Source organism: Benincasa hispida, chromosome 2 (assembly GCF_009727055.1).
Source record: "Benincasa hispida cultivar B227 chromosome 2, ASM972705v1, whole genome shotgun sequence".
Lineage (NCBI taxonomy): Eukaryota > Viridiplantae > Streptophyta > Magnoliopsida > Cucurbitales > Cucurbitaceae > Benincasa > Benincasa hispida.
Genome location: NC_052350.1, coordinates 1,234,088 through 1,256,196, shown reverse-complemented (window position 1 = coordinate 1,256,196; position 22,109 = coordinate 1,234,088). Strand labels below are relative to the sequence as shown.

The following is a 22,109-nucleotide window of genomic DNA, read 5'->3' as shown; positions in this document are numbered from 1 at the left end:
ATGACCTACTTGGCTGGATATCTTTAATTTGATTCAACCTTTTAATCATCTATAACATTGTAACAAGTCCTTATGTTCCCAACAATCCTTGTTTGGACTGCACTGCAATAGTTCTGCTTTTGATTTCCCTTTTTGCTTTGTGAAAAACCCTACCAGACAAGCTCAACTTTCAAAGCTAGCAAAAAGGATCTCCAATCTTTTTTATCGTTTGAAATTTATCTCTTTAAAACAAGATCCATTTGTTAGACGAATATCTCTTCATTCTGTATAATATTATCCACTCAACTAAAAGAAATCATATTAGTAAAGATAAGGTCTTTACTTGTATACCTAGAACCTTTTCATGTGAGACTATATTTGGATCTCCAACATCGTCAAAGCGTTGTAATGAGCTTAAAGCTTTATCACTCCAATTCCCACCAATTCGATGAAATAGAAAACAATATCTTTCGCAAAAGGTATTCAACAAAAAGTACTACATCAAATAAGGATTCCAGATCTCAAGGATACAAGTAGAATACATCCTTAAAACGATGGATGCCAGAGAAGAATGAGTAGACAATTTTACAACTCAATAATAGAATACTTCAAGAATGGTCCAAGAACTGTACCAACATATCAATGTTTATGGAACAAAGTTAGTTCATATAAGAGAAACATATCATGCTACTTTATTTTGAAATTCTCCTCAGCCTACCAACAGCACTCCCAGCAGCAGTGCATCAAAATCCACTGCATTGTTCACAATCAGCACAAGTTTTGTCCTGTCACATCGCCTTTTCCAATATGAATCAGTCGTCAAAACCATCCAAGCCAGTGCTGCTTACGGATCTGAGTATATGCAACCGTTTACGACATAACAGAATAATCAGAGATGCAATAAGAGATTGTTTGTTCACAGTTCATATTGTTGAAGTGTATAAAGAGAGCATAATGTTTTTCTTATTCTAGATTTAACAATAATGTAACTGATACAGGCAGCTCCAATATGGTATGTGATAGGAATTTGAAAGCATACTAGTTCAACAAAGAAAGTAAAAGAAAAAAGTTGGTCGTTCTGCTTCCTAAGCATTGCGCATCACCTTCCAAACATGAAATCAAACTTCGACGAAAACCATTCCATGCATCATGATTCCTACTAACCCTTTCCCACGTAATTTAAAAAAAAAAAATCCTAAGCTACATTTCATGAGTTTCTCCTACAAAAGGCCCGAGTATAGATATGAAAATGAAACTTTGCACCATTTTATTTTGAACTAATGGATTTCTATGGAGGTTGTAGCATAAGCTTCCTTTAGAGATGCTGTATTATGGGTTCATCTATATAAAATCTCTTGTACTTTTGGTGGATGGGCTCCTAAACGAAAGAATACCGATAATGCATTCGAAGGAATAATATACATGAGCCACCCCAACTTTTAGGTAAAGGGGAAATGGTAAGACAAGGGATTTATTGTTTTCTTCTCTATGGCAAAGTATGCAATGATAGATAACAAGTTGGCAAAATTTAAAGAGTTGGATTTCTCTTTGGAAGCAACCATCCTGTGTTAATACCTCTCGAGTTTAAGCTCCAGAACTATAATCCAACTTCTCTGGAATTCCTTTACTCCCAAATGACTGTAGACATTTTTATGGACAGGATTAATTAACTCGTGGTGGGTTGGGAAAAAAACACTAGTAAAAGATTTACTACCATACTAGATAACTTTCAAATATTCATATCATTCTGCCTATTAATGTTTTTGCAATTTAAGATCTGAATGCAAGTTGGAAACCTCATCGATTTCGATATCATCAAGATGTCAGGAGAGAAGGATCCTCCAGGAATTAGTTCTAACATCCCAACAGTCTTTCACCATACCCTTCCCATACCTAATTGTGGTTCTAAAAACTCAACCTCCCCATTTAGAGTCTTGAAAGAAAAGGAATCCTCGCATCTCTTCCTACATTTGATCACAAAATTCCGTGGACAATGAGGTCTTAATATTACAGTAATGTCTAGCGAACCATCCACAACCACGAATAGTACTCTTCCCCCATAAATACTAGCAACCACTTAGAGACCAAAAGCTCGGTTCTTCTCTCGACGATTTCCCACCCAAAGGCTGCCACCTTATGGTTAGTAAAATTTTTCCATTCCACAAGTTGGTTTCCAGAATCAATGCCTTCATGAACCCAGAGGAAATTCACATGTTCACTTCAAGGATGCCAGAAACATTCATAGGGATTTTAAAGAAGGAAGATAACAAGTAGGTATAATGATCGGAACAGGCTCAGTGAAAGTAAATCCTCCCCTTTTAGAGAAATTAACATTCTTCCTTTTTTCAAGCCTTTCTGAAACCCCGTCAACCATAGAATTCCAAAAAGTTATCCTCATTGGGGTTACAACCAAATGCAAGCCAAGTCCTCCAATGGCCAACCAAGAATAGTGCTTTGGAGATAGATTCTCATACCTGAAGGCTGAAGCCCATTCAAAACCCTATTCTCTTAATAATCCCCTAAAATAATAATATCATTAACAAGCAGCAGGGCGTCCATTTTGGTTGTTCTCAGATGAACTTTCAAGGCTATACTGGAGACTACAAATCAATATTAGAAGGTTGATAGATCCCCTTGCCTCATGCCTCAAGAAGATTTCAGTTATAGATATTAATCTTTCCTTATTCACATTATACATACAGATGGTGGAACACATAATCTGGAATGAATCAACAAACTACCCAAAGTGGTCAACTTCATTCAGAATCAATGATTTCAGTTCCAACCTGATATTTTTATAATAAAGCTGTTTGGTTTTGTTTATTGCCAGTTCCAGCAGGACAGATCCTGACCAGGAAATAAAACCTATGATTCCAGTAGACCAGCTTTCCCCTATATTAAGTTATTCGATCCAACTTCTCATGTTACATTTTCTCTCTCCCCCTTTAGATCACATCCTTTCCTCTCCTGGCCTGCCCTTATCTTGTTTCCCTCCTAATCTTGTCTTAAATCTAGCATCTTTTCTCCTTCAAAACCACTTCATTCCAAAAGAAACCAACTCAACAACCTAATGGGCAACGGGACAAGATGTCCTCCCCAAAACCAAAAGGGATAACAAGAACACCTTCCGATTTAGGTTAATAGTGAAAGTGATGTCATTACAAAAGTGGCATACTTCTCTCATTTATCTCTTAAAAACCTTTTGCAGCATCTAAGAGGTTAAATTTGTTGGTATTTCTTTCCTCCTCCTCTCTTCCTCAAAAGCCACATTATTTCTCCCTCTCTCTCTCACTCATTCTAAATTGTTTGTGCTCAACATTTCAAGATGGTCACGTATAATGAAAAGTGTTAGTTGTAAAATCACCTTAGCCCTTAGGATTGCGTTACCTCCTTTCCCTCTTCTGTTTCTTTCTATTATATGGTTTTGATCCTGATTTTAACAACTATCAAGTTAGTTTTTGTTGGTTCATGCTATTTGTTGATTTTTGTCAATAAGGCTCTCATTGTAAACACAACTTCAGTAATACAGTAAATCAATGACAAGAACAGTTGGTAAACAGCTAAAATCACATGCTTTCCAAAAGCCATCACAACTCAACTACATATTTCAGGAATACAGTAAATCAATGACAAGAACAAGAAAACTTCCATTTAACAAATATATATATCTATATACACACACACATATCGGTAAGGGCCATATCAAATAAATTAATTCTAAGTGAATATGATTATACATTCAACTCTTGATCTTCATGTTATGTTAATGGAATTGACATGGTGAAGATAATCCAGCTCGCAGTCAAATAAATGAAGCTAATTTTGTTTTAAAATGAAAGTAAAACATAGAATATTTCATTTTCCTTTCCAGATATTTCCTGAGGAATTCCTTCAGCTCGGGCTTACTAACGTGGGAATAAAAATCCAGTTTTGCAAGAGAGAATCATTGGTAGGTACCTGTTTTTTCATAAAATCTAAGTGATCCGGAGGCAGCAAAAAGCATTACTTTCTTGCTTCACCTGCATGGCTTGCCTCTGGTGCTCAACGCGCTGGAGTTGTGATGAAAGCTGCAACAAGTCAATGGTGGGGCCACCTTCACTAGGATCTGCCAAATTTGATCCATGGAAAATCCGATTTGTAATTTCAAAATTTACTGCATCACTGGTTTCAGATGTTGATATGGGACCAAGGGTACAACCTTCCGAAGCATTCAACCCTGATGAATTGAATTTATTGGACACACCACTCACAGAAACATGAGAGCTTACTCCCATGAGCTTTTCAGAAAGTTGACTCATGCTATAATGATTTTGGCCATCAAGCAAGACCAAAGGACGACCAATGGGAATCCCTGATGAATGAGTTGAGGAGTTTTGTGTTTGAGATGACAGAAGAGAGAGAGCACAACCGGAGTCTGATAATCCTGATAGTCGGTCGGTTGATGCTGCACTAAAAACACTGAAGTATTCACTGCCTAATGAGGGGTTGTGAAAGTAAGAACGAGAACTGGAATTCACACCTCCTACACTAAGAGGATATTGATTACTGTTCTCCTTGAACATATTTGTGGCAGATGCATTCGGTCCATTGTCATGGAAAGGGGGAACTTGAGTTTCGATGTCGTAAGGAGAGAAGAGGGGTTTTGAATGCAAGTGGCCAATAGGAAGATGAACAGCAGACAAAGGCATATATTCATTCTTGTCTTCAATTTTCACAGTCCTACACCAATCACTTGTTCCATATTTCTCTGGGTGCAAAAGACCATTTGGTAATAACTCTTGGCAGATAAAGGACGTTGCTGTTAATGCCGTTCCTTGAAGCCTGCTACCTGTAGTTTATTTAAACAGTTACACGACCAGAAAATTGATGTCTGGAACATTAAAACTAAAATAAAAATAATAATAAACCGTTTAAAGTATTCACATGAACAAAATATTAAATCAAGAATCATGAATTGGAAAGCAGAATATTGGTGCCTTTGGTTAGTTTGTGTGTGAAACGAATTTGGTAACGTGACATTCCACAGAGTGCAGAACCAATAGTTACACAAACATTTGACAATACAAATATAGGAAGCTGCAGGTGTTTTTAATATTTTTTAAAAACTAGTTTTGGATCTTGATATTTCCAATTGATATTCAGGCCACTCAGAATCAGCTGTCACAAACAAAAATCTTTGTTGACGTGAATCTCATTACATCAGGATCAGAGAGAAGTTGAAGAGAAAAAGAGATGATAGAAGCCAAAATTTCCATTGAGCTCTTTCAGTTTTATAATGGGTTTTTGTTTGGAAAAAATTATTTGACAGTAAAAAGATACTCTACAATTCAGATGTATCTTTAGGTCATATTTATGTTGTTAATTTAATAGCTACAATAACTGTATGGAATTCCTTGCATGTCAAAATAAAACATCTCCAATTGATGGATAATGTCATTTCCATGTATAAGTAATGGCACCAGATTCAAAATAAAGGTTCAACACTCAGAAACTAATCTAAACCTTTAGTTTCTCTTGATAAGACCCAAGAAGAAGAAAAAACAAAAAACCCAAAGAAGTTCATTAGTTGTTATGTTAACATTTGGAAAACCATTTAGACTATGTTTCTGTTTACATTGTCCTCAGTCTAAGCGTATATCAGAATCAGATAAATATTTAAGAAGATCCACGAATATCAATTGCATGATATATGGGTGTATCTAAGAAAGATCATAGGAACCAAGAACATGAGGGAAGCTAAAAGCGCATATAAAAAATGATGAGCAAGATCATGGTTAAGCACACTGAATAATAAAGATTCCTTCTCATCTTGATGATTTTCAATAAATAAAATTTTAAGAAACAGAATGTACATTGATAAAAAAAAAATGTGGTCGGGAACTCTAGATGCTAATTAATTGAGCATATTAGGATAGATCAATAAATAGTTTAGACAATGAAATCAGAATGCACAGATGCAGCCAGTATAATGAAAGAAAGATTGCAAGAGATGCTCCAGCTTTAATACCATTATATGACTGAAGAAACCTTCCAGCCCTGCCAGAATTTATAGCCACCTGAGGCTTTCTTCGACGTTCATTATGACCTGCAAGACGTTTACGACAGCTGCGCTTACCATCATCAAACTCGGCTAGCAAATGAAACCTGGAAGTCAAAAGCTAAAACATGTTACAGCAGCATTCGATTTGCTTTGTGGGTGGAGAACAAGTAGTAAAAGCCTAAGGTAAGTGCCCAATCAGGACATTCAATGAGGTCACCCACTTCCCCCTCATTTGATGTTAAGTGTAAAGTTAACGAGGATGTTAATCAGCATAAAAATCAGGTTCAAATGGACTAAAATTAATTTCATGAACCTGTGTGGATCTCCAGAGTGAACGACATGAACATACATATAGCTTGGGATACCTTTTACACCAAAGACATTTATAGAACAATATGTAAAAGCTATATGCTAATTTTGCAACTAACTTTATACAGATCAAACAAAACTAATTTAGCAAATACATTGACCTTGATGAAGAAAGAGATAAGCACAGAAAAGATTAGAAGTAAAATAAACAAAACTAGTTTTATGATTTCAGAAGAATCTGTGTAAAGCAAAACACTTAATATCCTGAACAAATTTTAAAGGGAAAATGGAGATTTTTAGGATAAGTTAGAAAAAAAAAGAAGTAAATGAAGTCAGGGATCTTGATTCGAGGGAATTAATTACTTGAAAGAACAGTTGGTAACAATTGTACAAAATAGAACCTCCTTTCTTTTTGCTTTTTACTTTTAAGGAGAAAAACCTTGTTTTTGTTTCAATAGATGCGAAGAAAGAAAGTACATCCGACGTGTGAAGCTTTGTTCAAGTATGAAGTTATTTCTTTTTCATGTTAATTGCTATCAGTTATGGGAGACAAAAAAGTAAGCACATAGGATTATGACTGATGAAAATTAACAAACCTGCTACATTGCTGACAAAATCTTTGTTCTATACCATTCACAATAACTTTTGCAGTCTTTGAGTGAACTTCACAAACTTTATGCCTCTTGTGGTAATCTTTAGAGGAGCTGAGATCTTTATTACAGCCATAAACTTGGCAGAAATAAGTTTGCGAATTCAAACCGGAAGCCCGTACCCGTTTTGAAGGCATCGACGACTCCGATGATGATAAAATGGGGGCTCCCTTAAAGAATTTGTAACCATGAGGATCCCTTTGGTCAGCAAATCTCCCCAGCTTTAAATCGATAAATGACGAATCCCGGCTGCTAGAATCCACAATAGAGCCAGAGAGCTTTGAAGTGGATTCATCCTCCCCCAGAAATGCATTGGAGGAATTCATAGTTGGATTCAAAAATCTTCCACCAACAACCTTACTGCTCAAAATATCACAAACTGAATTGTCAGGTAATTGTTTCCCAATCATTTCAGGGAAAACAAGTTCCCCAAAACCTTGATTATCAACTTGTTGACTTGTTGGTAACATATTGCTACCAAAGCTGCAAGGATTTTTGAATTCCCATCCCAACAAAGAATCTTTATTCCTTGCAAGTGAACTAGTAGGTGAATTCATTTCATCAGACATACATCCCTTTCCTTCAGAAACATAACTCCAAGACTCCATTACAGAAACAGAATGAATCAGCAAGAGCTCGCCTCGAAAGGAAAAAGAAAACAGCCTTGAAAATTTCAAGAACCACCAACTCCCTCTGGTGCAAATTTACCCAAATTTCAAAGCAAAGTTGTACTTCACTAGTTAAACATGGAAGATCTTTCATAATCACTGTTCAAAATCTCAAAACCCCCACTTGAACACAAGAAGAAGAAAACCCATATGTCGTTTCCAGCTCTTCCCCAACCCAACATCATGGCCAAAAAAACAGAAAACCCCAAATGGGTTTTGGGGGTAAAAAAAGAAGAATATATAAAAGAGAATCTCAGCTCAGAGAAGCACACGGCCAGAAAGCACCAAAATCAACCCAAAAACTCTGAACCCTATGTTGAATCATCAAAAGGAAAAGGAAGAAATCAAGAAAAAACCAATCAATAAACTGAATGCAAAGAAAGTCCCAGAGAAATTACAGAGCAAAAATGCAAAAGCACACAGACCCAAGTACTGAAAAGCCATCAGAGAGAGGGCTATAAGAAGGAAAACAATGAAAGTTACTGTGAGAGAGAGGGAGAGAGGAGAGAGAGAGAGAGAGAGAGAGAAGAACTCACTTTAGCAGTGCACACTGTTCATAAGGGGTATTATGAAAAAGGGCTGAAATGGGGTTTCACTTAATGTCAAAGATATTTTTGGTGTGCTACACAAACTCCATGGAAGAAGAGCCTTGTGGCTGCCATTTCTGGGGACAGAAAAAAAGGAAAAAAGAGGAAAAGGGGATTAGAAGGTAACGGTTTTTAGCTTTGCAGAGCAGTCGTTTTCCCAAATGAGTTATTTGCTCTGATTAGTTACAAACAAAGTAATTGATGGATCAAAAAGAGAGAAATTTCCCACTAAAATTGACACATTCATGGGGTTGTCTTTGCCAAGGAGGCAAAATATTGATTGATTCCCCCATTAGCCTTGTTTGAGTCAACGATTATTACCCAAAGCTTTTAAGACAAACAACAAAAGGCTGTCCTTTTCTTCTTCTTCTCTCTCTTTTTCTACTAAATCATTACGTTATTAAACAGTTAAACCTTACCAAATTTTGTACCTAATTCTCCCATTACCATTATTGACGGTGTAGCATTTCATTTCTTCTTTTTTTTCAAAAATGTTGTTTTTTTTTTAAAGAAAAATCCAAGCTTTGTCCACTCAATGTTCATTCATCCATTGTCTGATCTGACCACCCCTTTGCATTAATTTTCTTTCAACCCAAATTTTTCACATTTTTTTCTCGTTTGTAAATACTTTTTTATTTCTAAATTTTGGATTTATTTTCGATTTGATTTTCGAAATGTCACATATTTAATCTTAAAGTTTAGTCTATAGTTTCAAAAAATTATAATTTTATCTAAATTTGAGTTTTATTTCAATTTAATCCTTAAATGTCAAGATTCATACTTTAAACATCGAATTTTTTTTATTAAATACTTGCTTTTTATCTTTAGAGTTGACATCTATTAATTAATTTAAAAGAAGTATCAATAATAAATTTTGCTATTTGAGTAACTAATAAAAAATCGATGTTAAAAGTGTAAATCGTTAAATTTAAAGATCGATTTAAAATAAAAACCAAACTTCAAAGTTTAAATTGTAATATTTTGAAATTTAGGGATTAAACTAAAATCAAACTCAATATTCGAAGGCTAAATATATAGCATTTTAAAAAATAGTGATAAAATTGAAACTAGACCAAAGATTCAAGGGACTAGTTTTTTTTTTTTTTTTTCTTGGTCAAGCTTCAATAAATTTAACAACTTGGGAGCTAAAAGCTTGAAATCCAGTCCAGCTATTATTCAGAAGTCTTTTCTGTAGAGAAAATAAAAGCAAAAAATTTATTAAAAAAAAAAAAAAACTGTTAGAAGACAAAATGTGGTGATAATCTTTAACAAGTTGGGAATCCCTCCATTCTTACTCTGTACTTTTATAACAAAACAAACAAAAAAACAAAATATCATTTTCTAAAAAGAAATAATAAAAGAAAGTGTGAAAAAGAATATGTGAAATGAATGGTGATAAACTTTCATTTGTAAGAATGAAATGAATTTAAAAAATAAAAATAAAAAAACTTAACTTAATTTGATAACGATTTTGTTTGATAATATACAATTTTCACTTTTATTAAAAAGCATCTGAAATATTTATTAAATTCTACAAAAAAAATATTTTTTAAGAACTAATTTCTCTTTTTTTATTAAAAAAAAATATTGATTTGATTTTCAAAAGTATGGATAGAATAGATAAGTAAGCAAAAAAAAAAACACTTTATAAAAGTTAAGATTTTCATAAATAAATTTAAATGGCCTCTATGGTTTAACAGGCTTAAATAAAAATTAGAATTTCATAAATAGATAAAATGTTTATAAATAATATCTATAAAAGTTTTTATAATATTTTAGGAACTAAATTCTAATAATGAAATAGAGTGGTTAAATTCTAATTTTCTTCGAATTATAAAAATCAAATTTTTAAGCTAATCATTCCGTTACTATAATTTCCACTTTTCTTTCAATTCTACCCATAAAAACATGTTTTTAATTTTATTTTTTTTTCAAAACGTGTTTTAGTTTTTAAAACATGAGTGGAAACAAAACGAGTGACAAAATAAATATATATTTATGTAAAAATAATATTTATAAAGTGAGGAGAAAAGAAAAACATAAAACCAATAGGAGTTTGTTGGGAGTTTGAAAATTCAACAGAAACAGAAGCATGCAGATTCGAAATAAATAAGGTGAGAGGGACAAGTAATTAAGCATGAAATTACGAAGTCAGTCAACACCAACAACTATAAGTTCTTATTTATTATTTTATTTAATAAATTAAATTAATTAATTGTTATGATTTTATATTTATATTTTGAAGATGTTGGGATCTAAAAGACAGACCCCACAGGCAGCAAGCACTGTCATAATTTAAGATTTTTTTTTTTACGTATGACTTTTTAACCTTATATTCTCCATCCAACGGTCTCTATCTCTTCTCAGACATCTTTGTCTTATCGCTATCAAACATTAATCATCATTTAATTTCCATTTGGTCTATTCTGTTTGGATTTTCAGATTTTTTTTTCCCTTTTAACTAAATTCAATTTTTTTCAAAAAAAATATTTCTTTTTGGGTTTGTTTTGATTTTGGTTGGTCCAAAAGGAACAATTAAACCGATATAGAGTACCTATTTTAGATTCGGATCTTCCAACCCCAACTTATGTAAGGGGAAAAAAAGGACAAAAATTTGGCTAAATTGATTGGGACCAAAGTAAATTGAAAAAATGAAGAGGGACAATTTAATTATATTTGTTTTAGATTCAATTATATGAAAGAAATTTAAAATTTGAGGTTGTACTTTTAGTTTTCCATTAAAGATTTTGGAGTAATGTGGGTAAAAAAAATTGGGAGGTCATGTAAGCTAATCGATTCTTTTTTTTTTCTTTTTTAATAGTGTTTATTTTCTTGTAACTTATTTATCATGATTTTCAATTATAGTTACTAAACAGTTTAATTTTAAACTATACCCCAAATCAAAAACTTCCTTTTTTTAGGCTTTAATAATCCTTTCGTTTCTTTTTTTTTTTTTTTCTAAAATTTTAATGATTTATTTTGAGTTTTTGTAATCAACATTTGAATTCTTAGTTAAAATCTAAAAATAATATTTTTTTTCAAAAATTAACTTAATTTTTTAAAAACATTGGTTGAAAGTGGACAACACAATATATAAACTATTTTAGTCCCTATACTTTTGGTTTTGGTTCATTTTGATTCTTATACTTTAAAATTGTTTATTTTGATCTCTATACTATTGACTTTGGTTCATTTCGGTTCCTATAATTTAAAAATGTTCATTTTAGTCATTGTACTTTTAACTTTATTTCATTTTGATCCTCATACTTTTAAAAAGTTGTTATTTTGGTCTATTCCTTTTCATTTATAAAGGATAAAAATAGTCACTTTTTTAAAATTCAATGAACAACATGAACTAAGGTTTAAAATATAGGAACCAAAATGAACATTTTGAAAGCAGAGGACCAAAATGAACAAAACTCAAAAGTATAATGACTAAAATAGTATTTAAATCTAAAGAAACTTAGAGGAAAAAGTAGAATCTATAAGCTGAATTTTCAAAAACAAAAAATCAAAAGACTATCAAAATGGGACTTTAAAATGTGGCTTGATTTTTAAAATATTCCTAAAAGTAAATAATAAAACAAACAAAATAATCGACCAAAGTAGTATTTATAAACTTTATTTTAAAAAATAAAGTAAATACAAAGAATCAATTGGTAATAAATCACGCCTAAAATTTTGATAAATTTGCTCATCGATCCGAGGACCCTTTATTTGAAATATTTATTTTGGGCTCTAATAGAAAAAAGTGAGAGAGATATTATTTTTTTTAATACATAATTATAAGTGATTTTTTTTTTCTTGGCAAAGTAGTTGTAAATGAGTTCACGAGTCATATTTATTAAATTAATGTTGACTAAATTGAAGTGACTAGTGGCTAACAATAAAAAATCAATCTTAATTAGTTGCGTTAACATTTTGTTAATAGTGTTAGATTAATTATATATTAGAAGGTCGAACTTGAAATTACGCACGTTTTCTTTTTAGTTTGTGTCCCTAAGAAATGAAACTTGATTTGAAATAAGACATCAAAATCAAATCTAATATTTCATAGCTTTCATATGTGCTTTTCTTTTTTTAAAAAAAAAAAATCACGTATACGGTTAGCCTTACTAGTTTTATAATATGTGGGTGGAGGACCGAACTTTCAATCCCGGAGTTGATAGTACAAATATATATTATTTAAAGTATGCTTACATTGGCCACAACATTAATATTTATATACTAACAACTCAAAAAATATATATATTAAGATTTAAAAAATATCGATATTGATAGAAATATCGAAATCTCAATTTTAATGAAATATGTTGGCATTGGCATATATATATTTATGACAAAGAGTAAAAAAGCAAAAAATAAAATAAATATTTAATTTAATAAATAAACCTGAAATACAAGTTAAAAAGATATTAATTTCATTTCGTCATTTATTTTTTATGTTTCACATTTTTTTTATTTAATAAAAATATTGATTCACCCACTATATCGATGTCGAACCTTTGTAAACATAGAAATACCAATATATCATTAGAGATTTAATATTATATATACAAAGTTAAATTTGATCTTAACATTCAATTTCAATTATAAATTAAACTTTTATAAATAACACTAATTTAAGTGTAGTTCTCTCTTGCTTAAGTTAAATTATAGATTTGAACCTCTAGTCATATATGAATTTTTATTTTTTTTTTAAAAAAAAGAAGAATAAATAATAAATGGTTAAATTTCTATTTTGTATCTCATATGCATTTTTGTCCAACAGGTCATTGACCTATTTGAAATATTTTATTGCTTAGCTTTAATTTTTGTTCTTTGTTTAAAAAAAAAAATCCAACAGGTCATTTTCTTTTTCTATTTTATTTGATTAGCTTGAGTATTTTGACATTTGATTTAATTTTTTTTATTGCACAACCCAATTGTTTTCTTTTTCCAAGTTAATTTTGAGTAAAGTTAAAGTCAATAAAATTAAAATAAAGGGAAATTATTTTAAAGAAAAAAATGGTTGAAAATATTTATAAGATATAGCAAAATTTTAGTGATTGATAGACATTGATAGAAGTCTATCCGAAATTTTCTATATTTTGTAAATATTTTAGTTCATTTTTTTATATTTAAAAACAGTCTTAAAATAAATGGATACACGTAATTAAAAGCAACTTGAAAAATGAAGATTTCTCGATATAAAATTTATTGAAAAAGTTTAAATTTTTAGGGAAAAAAACATTCTAAACAAATGATGGTATATATAATAGTGGAATAAATTTAAAGAGAAGTCCTTTCAATTATTTAAGTGAATTATTTGAATATCTTTGGAGTAATATAGTATATTTTGGCACCATAGAAGGTAGAGGCTAAAGAGGAGAGATAAAGCAAATCTCACTGTTCCAATACTGTTTGGGTTTTTGGTTGAGGATTGAAAGCTCCATTCCACCAAAATATTTCTCTTTTCTCTCTCTCATCCCCACCAAAACTTAATGCATTTTATTTATGTGTAAATCCCAACGTAGTTGAATAGATAAGACAAATATTTATTATCCTATCATAAAATTACGATACTTATTTCTACCTCCTTAAACTATAAGAGAAGAAAAAAATAAATTCCATCATATATATTTCGTTGACACTTTTTAACGGGGGCCAATATGAGATTTGGTAAAGATAAAACGAAAAAAACGAGGATCGTTAGAGAAAATGGAGTGATTTTATTTGATTTATAAGGTTATTTTTATTAGTTCCATAATTCATAATATTTGGAGATTTAACTATCTATACAAAAATTCAATTTCTATTTTTTTTAGAGAGGAAATGCATTGGAAAAAGTTATTTTTAATATTTTAAATTAGGAGTTGTGAATTAAATTTGAGTTACGATTTATTCTTTAGTTGAGTTGGTTTAATCTTTTATTTTTGAAATATAAATTAATTGGATATCATCTTGTTTGCTCTTCTGATGATAGTAGTCATTAGAAAATAAAGTTATTTATTAATAATTATTTTTAATGTTAATTTACTTTCTAAAAACTATGGCTCTAACTTAAATTTGAGTTATGTTTTCTTGATTAATCAATTTGGTAAAATCATTCATTTACAAATATAAATTAATTGGATATCATCGTGTTTGATTATAATAATTATTTTAATTGATTAAACTAAAAGTGAAGCTACGAAGGTTTATGTTTAAAGTAAACAATATCATAGATATAGATTCTATTATCAATCTATTTATTTTAAATTTTGAAATAATATTTCAAAGATAGTTTTATAATTTATAAAATTAGATAATAAGACGAAGAGTTTTTTTTAAAAAAAAAACAAACAATACAGAGCGAAACTAATGAAGACAAAGAACGCCTAATATAACGAAATTGACATACAATTACATCCTTATTCACATCCATAATCTCCTTGGCCCAAGATGTAACATTCGTCGAATTGACGTCCTGACCAGTTAATATCCACATGACAAATAAGCTTATCCAATTCAACAATAATGGAACACTGACCTTGAGAGGCAATCGCCTTCAAACCTTCATCTATAGCTAGTGGCATATCCAGAAATTTAAGACAAATTTATCACTAAACTACCTAATGATTTTGATAGTAGGTTAGTTTATATATAATATATATATATAATATATATATATATTATATATATATATTATATAAAGAACATAAAGTTGAGAGACTCATGGGTTCATATTAAATCGGTCAACTGACAACCGACAACCGACACCTCGTAGCAAATTTTCTTGATCTGGTAGGAGCCCTCCAATAGACTCCCACAAGAAAGACGATGGAAACCTCCCCAACGTCTACGTCCGCCACAAAACCACCAACAACCTCAACACATCACCACAACACCCATCCTCCCGCCCGCAGTTTGTGTAAAACACTTATCACTTCAAACTCATTATTTTTAATAAAACTCCACCCACAAATCAATCAACAAATATTACATAATTCTTCATAATATATAAACTCACAACTTTAAAGAATTTTTTTTTTCTTATCTCCTTTTTTTTAAAGTCCTATCAATATCCTACGTTTATACTAAATATATAACATAATTAAGATAAAGATCAATATATGTTATCAAGTTTGAAGATAATAAGTAAGAACCCTTTAAATTAATGTCTTTATCAGTTGAGTTGTTGCTTAAAGTTGTCGCTCGGGTTCGATTCGAGCATTAGAAATAGAGTTGGATAGATTTTATTTTTACAGCTGAACGTCTTAAATTTACTGCACCAGGAGGGTTTACCACCCCACTAGCAGTTAAAAAAAATCCTCATTTAGGGTTGGTAGGTAGAACAAGTGGACCATCTCCAACAATAAAGTGATAATAATTCACAGTAAATATTAATAAATGTTTGTTCCTTATTTGTACCATTTAGACTTTGTTTTACTTAGTAAGAAATCAAAATATCTAAAATGTAAATAAATCGAAATCAAATCAATTGCTATGTTCTTTACTGAAAGTTATCTGAAATCCCAATGAGTGTACCAACGTTTTGTTTTGTGTTTTTTTTTTTTTTTACTTCAAATTATAGTAATCAAAATAGAAATATTCTAAACTAATTAAAAATAAATTACTAAATAATTTGTTATTGTTATTTTTTAAGTTAACATAATGATAATATGGTTCAAAAAAAAAAAGTTATCGTAATAGTATTCGATGATAAATTTAAATTTATTTTATTACATTTTTTTGTTTCATAGTAATAATTAGTTAAAATAATTAAAATAAATTACATCAACTAACAAGTATTAATATAATGATAAATTTAAATTGAATAATTTATTCGTTATCGATCAGTGATCATAACTAACCAAAATAAGGTACATCAACTAAAAAAGATTAAAATAAATTTATTAGAAAAATATAAACCAATTTTCTTTTATGTTATCTAATGAAAATTTATTTGACCAAATTAAATAAAAAATAGTTTCTAAATAAAATTAAATAACAATTTCCATTATATAGAAAAATTGCACGTGAGCTTCTTTTTTTTTTTTTTGGGGGGGGGGAATAAAAAATATATAATTAATGTGGATAAGGAAGATATAAAAGTTGTAAGATAATTAATATAGGATCTAATTAATAAATAAGGGAGAAAAAGATCAAAGTTGTTAAGTAATTAATAAAAAAAAAATGCAGACCTGCATAACGAAGTGAAAATATCTACTACTCTTGTCGTGTATACTACTTTATTCATAATTCAACACATTATTAAATAATATTTTAATTTATTTCATGAACTACACGTTATTCTTTAATATTACTATTTTGTTCATAATAAATGTCAATAAGATTGATTACAGTTTTGGAGGAGAATAAAATCACTTCTCATAGGTGATTGAGATTTTCAAAATCAGTAGTGAATTATACCAATTGATTTCATTTAAAAAGTTGTGGTAAGGACCATCAAAAGGGAAAGAAAGCCTTCATTCTCAATCCTTTGGAGTAAAGAGACGCATTGAATGTATTTATTATTATATTTCTAATTTATTTTAACTACTTATAAATCCAAAATAAATAAATAATTGGAATTTTTTTTAAAATCACAAAACTACTTAAAATATTTACAAATAATAGTAAAATATTACAATTTATCTGTGATAAACTGCAATAGACTATTGTCTATATCTATTATGACACATATAGATACAGATAGTAGTCTATCACGGTATATCACAGATAAATAGTGAAATTTTGCTATATTTATTAAATATTTTTATTCATTTTCTTATATTTGAAAATATTCCTAAATAATAGTCACGACTTCTTTTTCCTTTTTCAATTAAAAAATGTCAAGATTTGAATATGTAAACTTTTCATTGATGATATATGTTCTAATTAATTAAAAGATCTGAGAATTGGCTAAATATTTTATCTACTAAAATTAAGCTACTAATTGGCAAAAAGAACGGTCTTTTTGAAGCATGATCTTTCTTCTATTTATGATTAATTGGTTTAGGACTTTGTTTGAAAAATCAAGATGACTTCAAAATTCAAATTATTTTTTCAAGCTACGTCTCTATTTTATAAACTATTTTTGTATTATAAAGAAATAATGAGTAAAAATTGACCTTTTAGTATAATATATGTGTGGTTTATTGATTTATAGTAATATAAAGATTAACATATATATATAATAAGTAGTTTATTTATTAAAAAAAAACGAGATATAATGTAATATGAGGCTTATACATCTTGAGAGAAATAAATTTATTAACTAAATGAACTCACATATCAAATATATCAGCACCATTTCTATCTCAAAATTATATAAACCTACCCTAAAAGTCTAACTAGTTTTCCCTTAATATAGTTAGCTTGATAGAAATTCTTCATTCATACATGTGATGTTTATATATACTTCTGTCTCTATCTTCATTACATAGTTTAGTTAGTCTAATTAAAATTCTTCATTTAGACGTTCTCATTAATTTTGGTTTCTATCCTCATTAATAAACGTTATAAATAATTTATTCCATATTCTCAATTCTTATCTGAAAGGATTGATTTTTTTTTTTTGTTGACTATTTGTTTGGAAAATAAAGATTATATTCAAGTTATGTTCCCCTTTTGTAATATAAAGATCGATTTATCTTTTTTATCTTCATATATTACTTCTTATCCATAATGTCAATTGAATGGCTGGTTGCTGACATGTGTATCAAATGTATACGTTGAAACTCCTTCAAAAAAAAAAAAAAATACAACGTACAAAAAAAAGTTGTACATATTTTTCAAAAGAAAAATTACATCACACAAACCAATTAAAAAAAAAAATTGAATTGTCATAATTTTACCATTTTTACCATCCAACGTAAAGTAGAATGAAGCACAAGGCAAAGATAAATATTTAGGAGTGTTTGAAAATTGCTATGTGTATGGACCAAATTAATTTATTGAAACCAACAAGTTGGTAGTTGCATAGGAAGATTTTGTCTTTTTTCATGGCCCCCTCCCCACCCCCCAAACAGCTGCCTATGGTCCTCCTAATGAATGGCATTTTAATGCTTTTTTTTTATATTATTATTTAAATAAAAATATAAAATAATATAAATGTTGCAATAATTTTACTCTTAATATAGGCGTTTTAGTTGAATAAGAACAAATTTTGTTAAAAAGAGATTCTTCTTCTATATAAATTTCTTTTTGGATGTTTGCATATAGATGATAAATAATTTTAGTAATGTTGACATCTTATGCTAAAAAATGGGAATAATGTATTACAAACCAAATAAAAGTATTGATTTAAAACTTTTGGGGACTAGAAAAATACCATATCCTAAATGTCTATTAGTTCAATAGAAGATTTAAAAAAGGAGTGATTTTGGAAATCAATCACTGTCATCCTAATTTTAAGGAAACGAAAAGTTTGCATTTGAGTATGATTGCAACAAAAAGAGTAAACAATTAATGGATTTTGCAATTTTTTAAAGTTTTGATTGCTACATAATTATGTAAGTTTAGAGATGGATGGATCGTCAAATTGAAAATTTGATAATGTAATTGTAAATTGTAACTATTACAAGTGAGTTTAGACATAGTAAAATAGGCCCACGATTAGAAAAACAATTAGTTCTATTAAATTCAAACTAATTAATCAACTACTCAACTAGAATCCTAATCTGTTCAAGATTATGACAACATTTATGATTTATTGGTAGTTTTTGCTAATTTAATTTTAAAAAACCAACTTTCAATGATTTTTTTTTTTCTTTTTGGATCTATCATTGAACTGTTAGTTAACAGTTGTAATTGTTATGTTGGACAGTGATCAGGACACCACTTGACTATGGCCCAAGCCTAAATTACACTAAATTTATTTTATATCTCAAAATAATGTTGGTATTTGATTTTTTTTTTTTTTTCCAATTTGATATTTAGTGAAACAAATAATAGACAATATTTTTCCTTGTTTAACATGCTTTTTCTTAACAAAAAAAAAAAAAATGAAAAGTAAAGAAAGAAGTTATATTAACATGTCCAGCCTATGGGGTTTGGGGTTTGAAAAAGATAATATATTGTAAAAAAAAAAAATAGGATTAAAAAATTAAATAGAATTATCAATCTAAGTCTATTACCTTATTTAACATGTTTGGGTTTTATTTTATTTTGTTTTTTTTACGGATAACATTGATCTAGGATGTTTAATATTGTCTATCTAATGAAGATAATTTTGTGTCATTATCAAAACAAAATAAGAACGTGTTAACCATTCATACTATCCTATGCGTACAATTAATGAAAATTCAAAGCGACAAATGTGAGTGAGAAAAGAAGAAGTGTGAGCGTGATGAAGTAAATGAAAGAAGAACCTTAGCGTGTGAGAGTACAATTGTATTGGACTAGTTGAACGTAAGCACGAGCATAAAAATATGAAACACACTTGTGAACATGAGGGAGGGAGGAAGAGACCTAACGTAAGAAAGCATTATTGTACGGATGACCTTAATTTTATCCTCACTAAAATCGTGATGGATAGTATAGATAATTAATACAATCTTAGTACGCTTTGACAGTAGCAGAGAATAATATTTCGCATTAGTTTCAAAAATCGAGACAAACGATATTAAACCTCCGAAATTTAGGTCATTCATTAAAAAAAGAAAAAAATCATTCCTTAGTTTTTTTAAAACACAATGGAGTCAAATTAAATTAAAAGGTCTCGTTTAATTGAAGTAATATTGTATTATATCAATCTATTGTCATATATAATTTTCAATTTTTTTTTTTTCCTTTTCCCTTCTTTTGAACTATCAACTTCACCTTTTTGTGCTTCAAGTGAAATTCAAAAGGAATAGGGTAGCTAATTTCAATTTTAAGGTAGAAAAAGTACACTAAAATTTTCTTAATATTAGTTTCCATTACTATAAATTTATTTCACAATTTAATTTTTATGCAAATAGAGAAATAAATACTTTCATCACTACCAAAGTACAAATTAAAATACTTTGAAAAATAAAAAGTACAAACTAAAAGGGACCCACATGATAATAATGTTTTTTTGTTTTATATTTCAAAAATAAGTTTGTCAAATCCCAACTATTTTTAATGATTTATTTAAATAAGGATAGTGGGCAATTTGAATGTATTTATATTTTCACTTTCATTTCAGTTTTGTCTCTGTATCTTAAGTTTTATTTTTCATCCTTATACTTTAATTTATTTATCTAGAAGTCCCTACTATTAATTAGTCATTAATAATATCATTGACTATTATTACCAAAGCTAATCACTATCTATCAAAACCCTATGCACACAATGTTTTATAACTTCTTTTTGTGACATTTAACACTATTTATTGTACATTGAGATTAATGCATTAACAAAATGTGAGATTTATACTTTTAAAAGTAGACCAAAATAACATCACCTTGATATACAAAGAAAAAAGTTTTAACTAATTATTTCAACTTGTCCCTCTGTATTTCAATGTCTTTCTACATTTTTTTAGTGTTACAATTCAAACATTGAACTAGTGTATAAATATATATAACTTTGAAGAAATATTATTAATATTTGGAAAGATATCAGTTTATACCCTTAAACTAGGGAGTTGTATCAATTAAATCTTGAACTATAATTGAATCAATTTAAACCTCCGAACTTTCACCAGTCTATCAATTTACGTCTTCCGTTAGATTTCTTTTGACCAATATCATGTGAACTTATAATTTGAGTCAATTGAACTCTTAAATTTTCATAAGTCAATAAATTTAGACCTTTCATTACACATTGATTTTCAAACGTGTGTAGACTTCTTCAAATGTCAGTTTTACAAAATTAACAATTACAGTAAATGCATAGCAAAGAAAATTCTGACTAAGAGTCTAAATTGATTTATTTACGAAGTTTAGAAGTTTAATTGATACACGTAGGGAGAAAAAAACCAACAATATACTTATATGTTTCACACGAGGTTTTTCCAACGTGGAACATAATAAAATATTTGAATTGATACACTTACAAGAGTTCGGATTTAAATTGATACACCCCATAAATTATATATATATATATATATATATATATATATATATATATATTATATATATATATTATATATTTTATATTTTTTCTTAATATTTTAACCAGTTGAATCATGTGGTTGGATGATCTAAAAAATGTAAAGAAAGCATTAAGAAAAGGGTACGAGAGGAACAAATGAAGTGAGGTGGAAGCCAACAAACAAGTTAAGGTAAGTAGGGGCCAATATGAGAGAGAAAGAGAAAGAGAGTTTTTTTTTTGGGGGGGGGGGAATTGGATGGTTGGGTGTGAAAAGGGCCACTTGCCCTTGATTCAAAGGGTGAAAATGATGCCCATACCCTATTCATTCACTTGTCCATCTCAAAGAACATAACCAAAGAAAAGATTAAAAAAAAAAAAAAGAAAAGAAAAAAAGAAAAAAAAGAAAAAAAGAAAATAGAATTTTGGATGGCCAGGGGTAGTGATGGTAAACAAATTAAATATAATTGGGGCCCACACCATTTAGTTCCCCCATGAGGGTAAGGCCTTTGCCCTCTTTGTGTTGTGTTGTCTCATTGATCTTTCTTCTATTACAATTATGATGCCCCCTTTTCCCCCTTTGATGAGAAATAAAGAAGAAAAAAAAAAGGGGGATAGAAAGGACAACTTGTCTTACTCTTCAATAATTTTCTTCCCCATTCTCATTTAACTCACATACATATACTCTTACTCTAAAATCCGACAATTCTTTCACTCTTCTGTCTCGAGCTACGTTGTCGTAGATCTACCGTACTCGTGATTTCGAAGAAAAAAAGAAAAAACAATCCGAGATATGGGACTTGCTTCATTCATTCGGTTATTGTTCTGACTATCTTAGTTGATGTCTATGTCA

General features: G+C 29.4%; 1 protein-coding gene across 2 annotated transcripts; it reads right to left on the bottom strand.

The window, feature by feature from the left end:
• Nucleotides 1-459: 459 nt before the first annotated feature.
• On the bottom strand, nt 460-8,498 carry LOC120072244 (squamosa promoter-binding-like protein 6). Of its 2 annotated transcripts, XM_039024663.1 has the most exons (5): nt 8,183-8,498; nt 6,925-7,957; nt 5,987-6,123; nt 3,937-4,807; nt 460-831 (listed from the first exon to the last, which is right to left on the bottom strand). In XM_039024663.1, exons 2-4 carry the CDS (start codon nt 7,584-7,586, stop codon nt 3,954-3,956), a joined length of 1,653 nt encoding a protein of 550 aa, XP_038880591.1. In that variant the 5' UTR covers nt 7,587-7,957; nt 8,183-8,498; the 3' UTR covers nt 460-831; nt 3,937-3,953. The 2 variants fall into 2 exon arrangements, with proteins under 2 accessions (XP_038880591.1, XP_038880590.1); XM_039024662.1 differs by lacking the exon at nt 8,183-8,498 and having other exon boundaries at nt 6,925-8,176.
• Between the last annotated feature and the right edge of the window lie 13,611 nt (nt 8,499-22,109).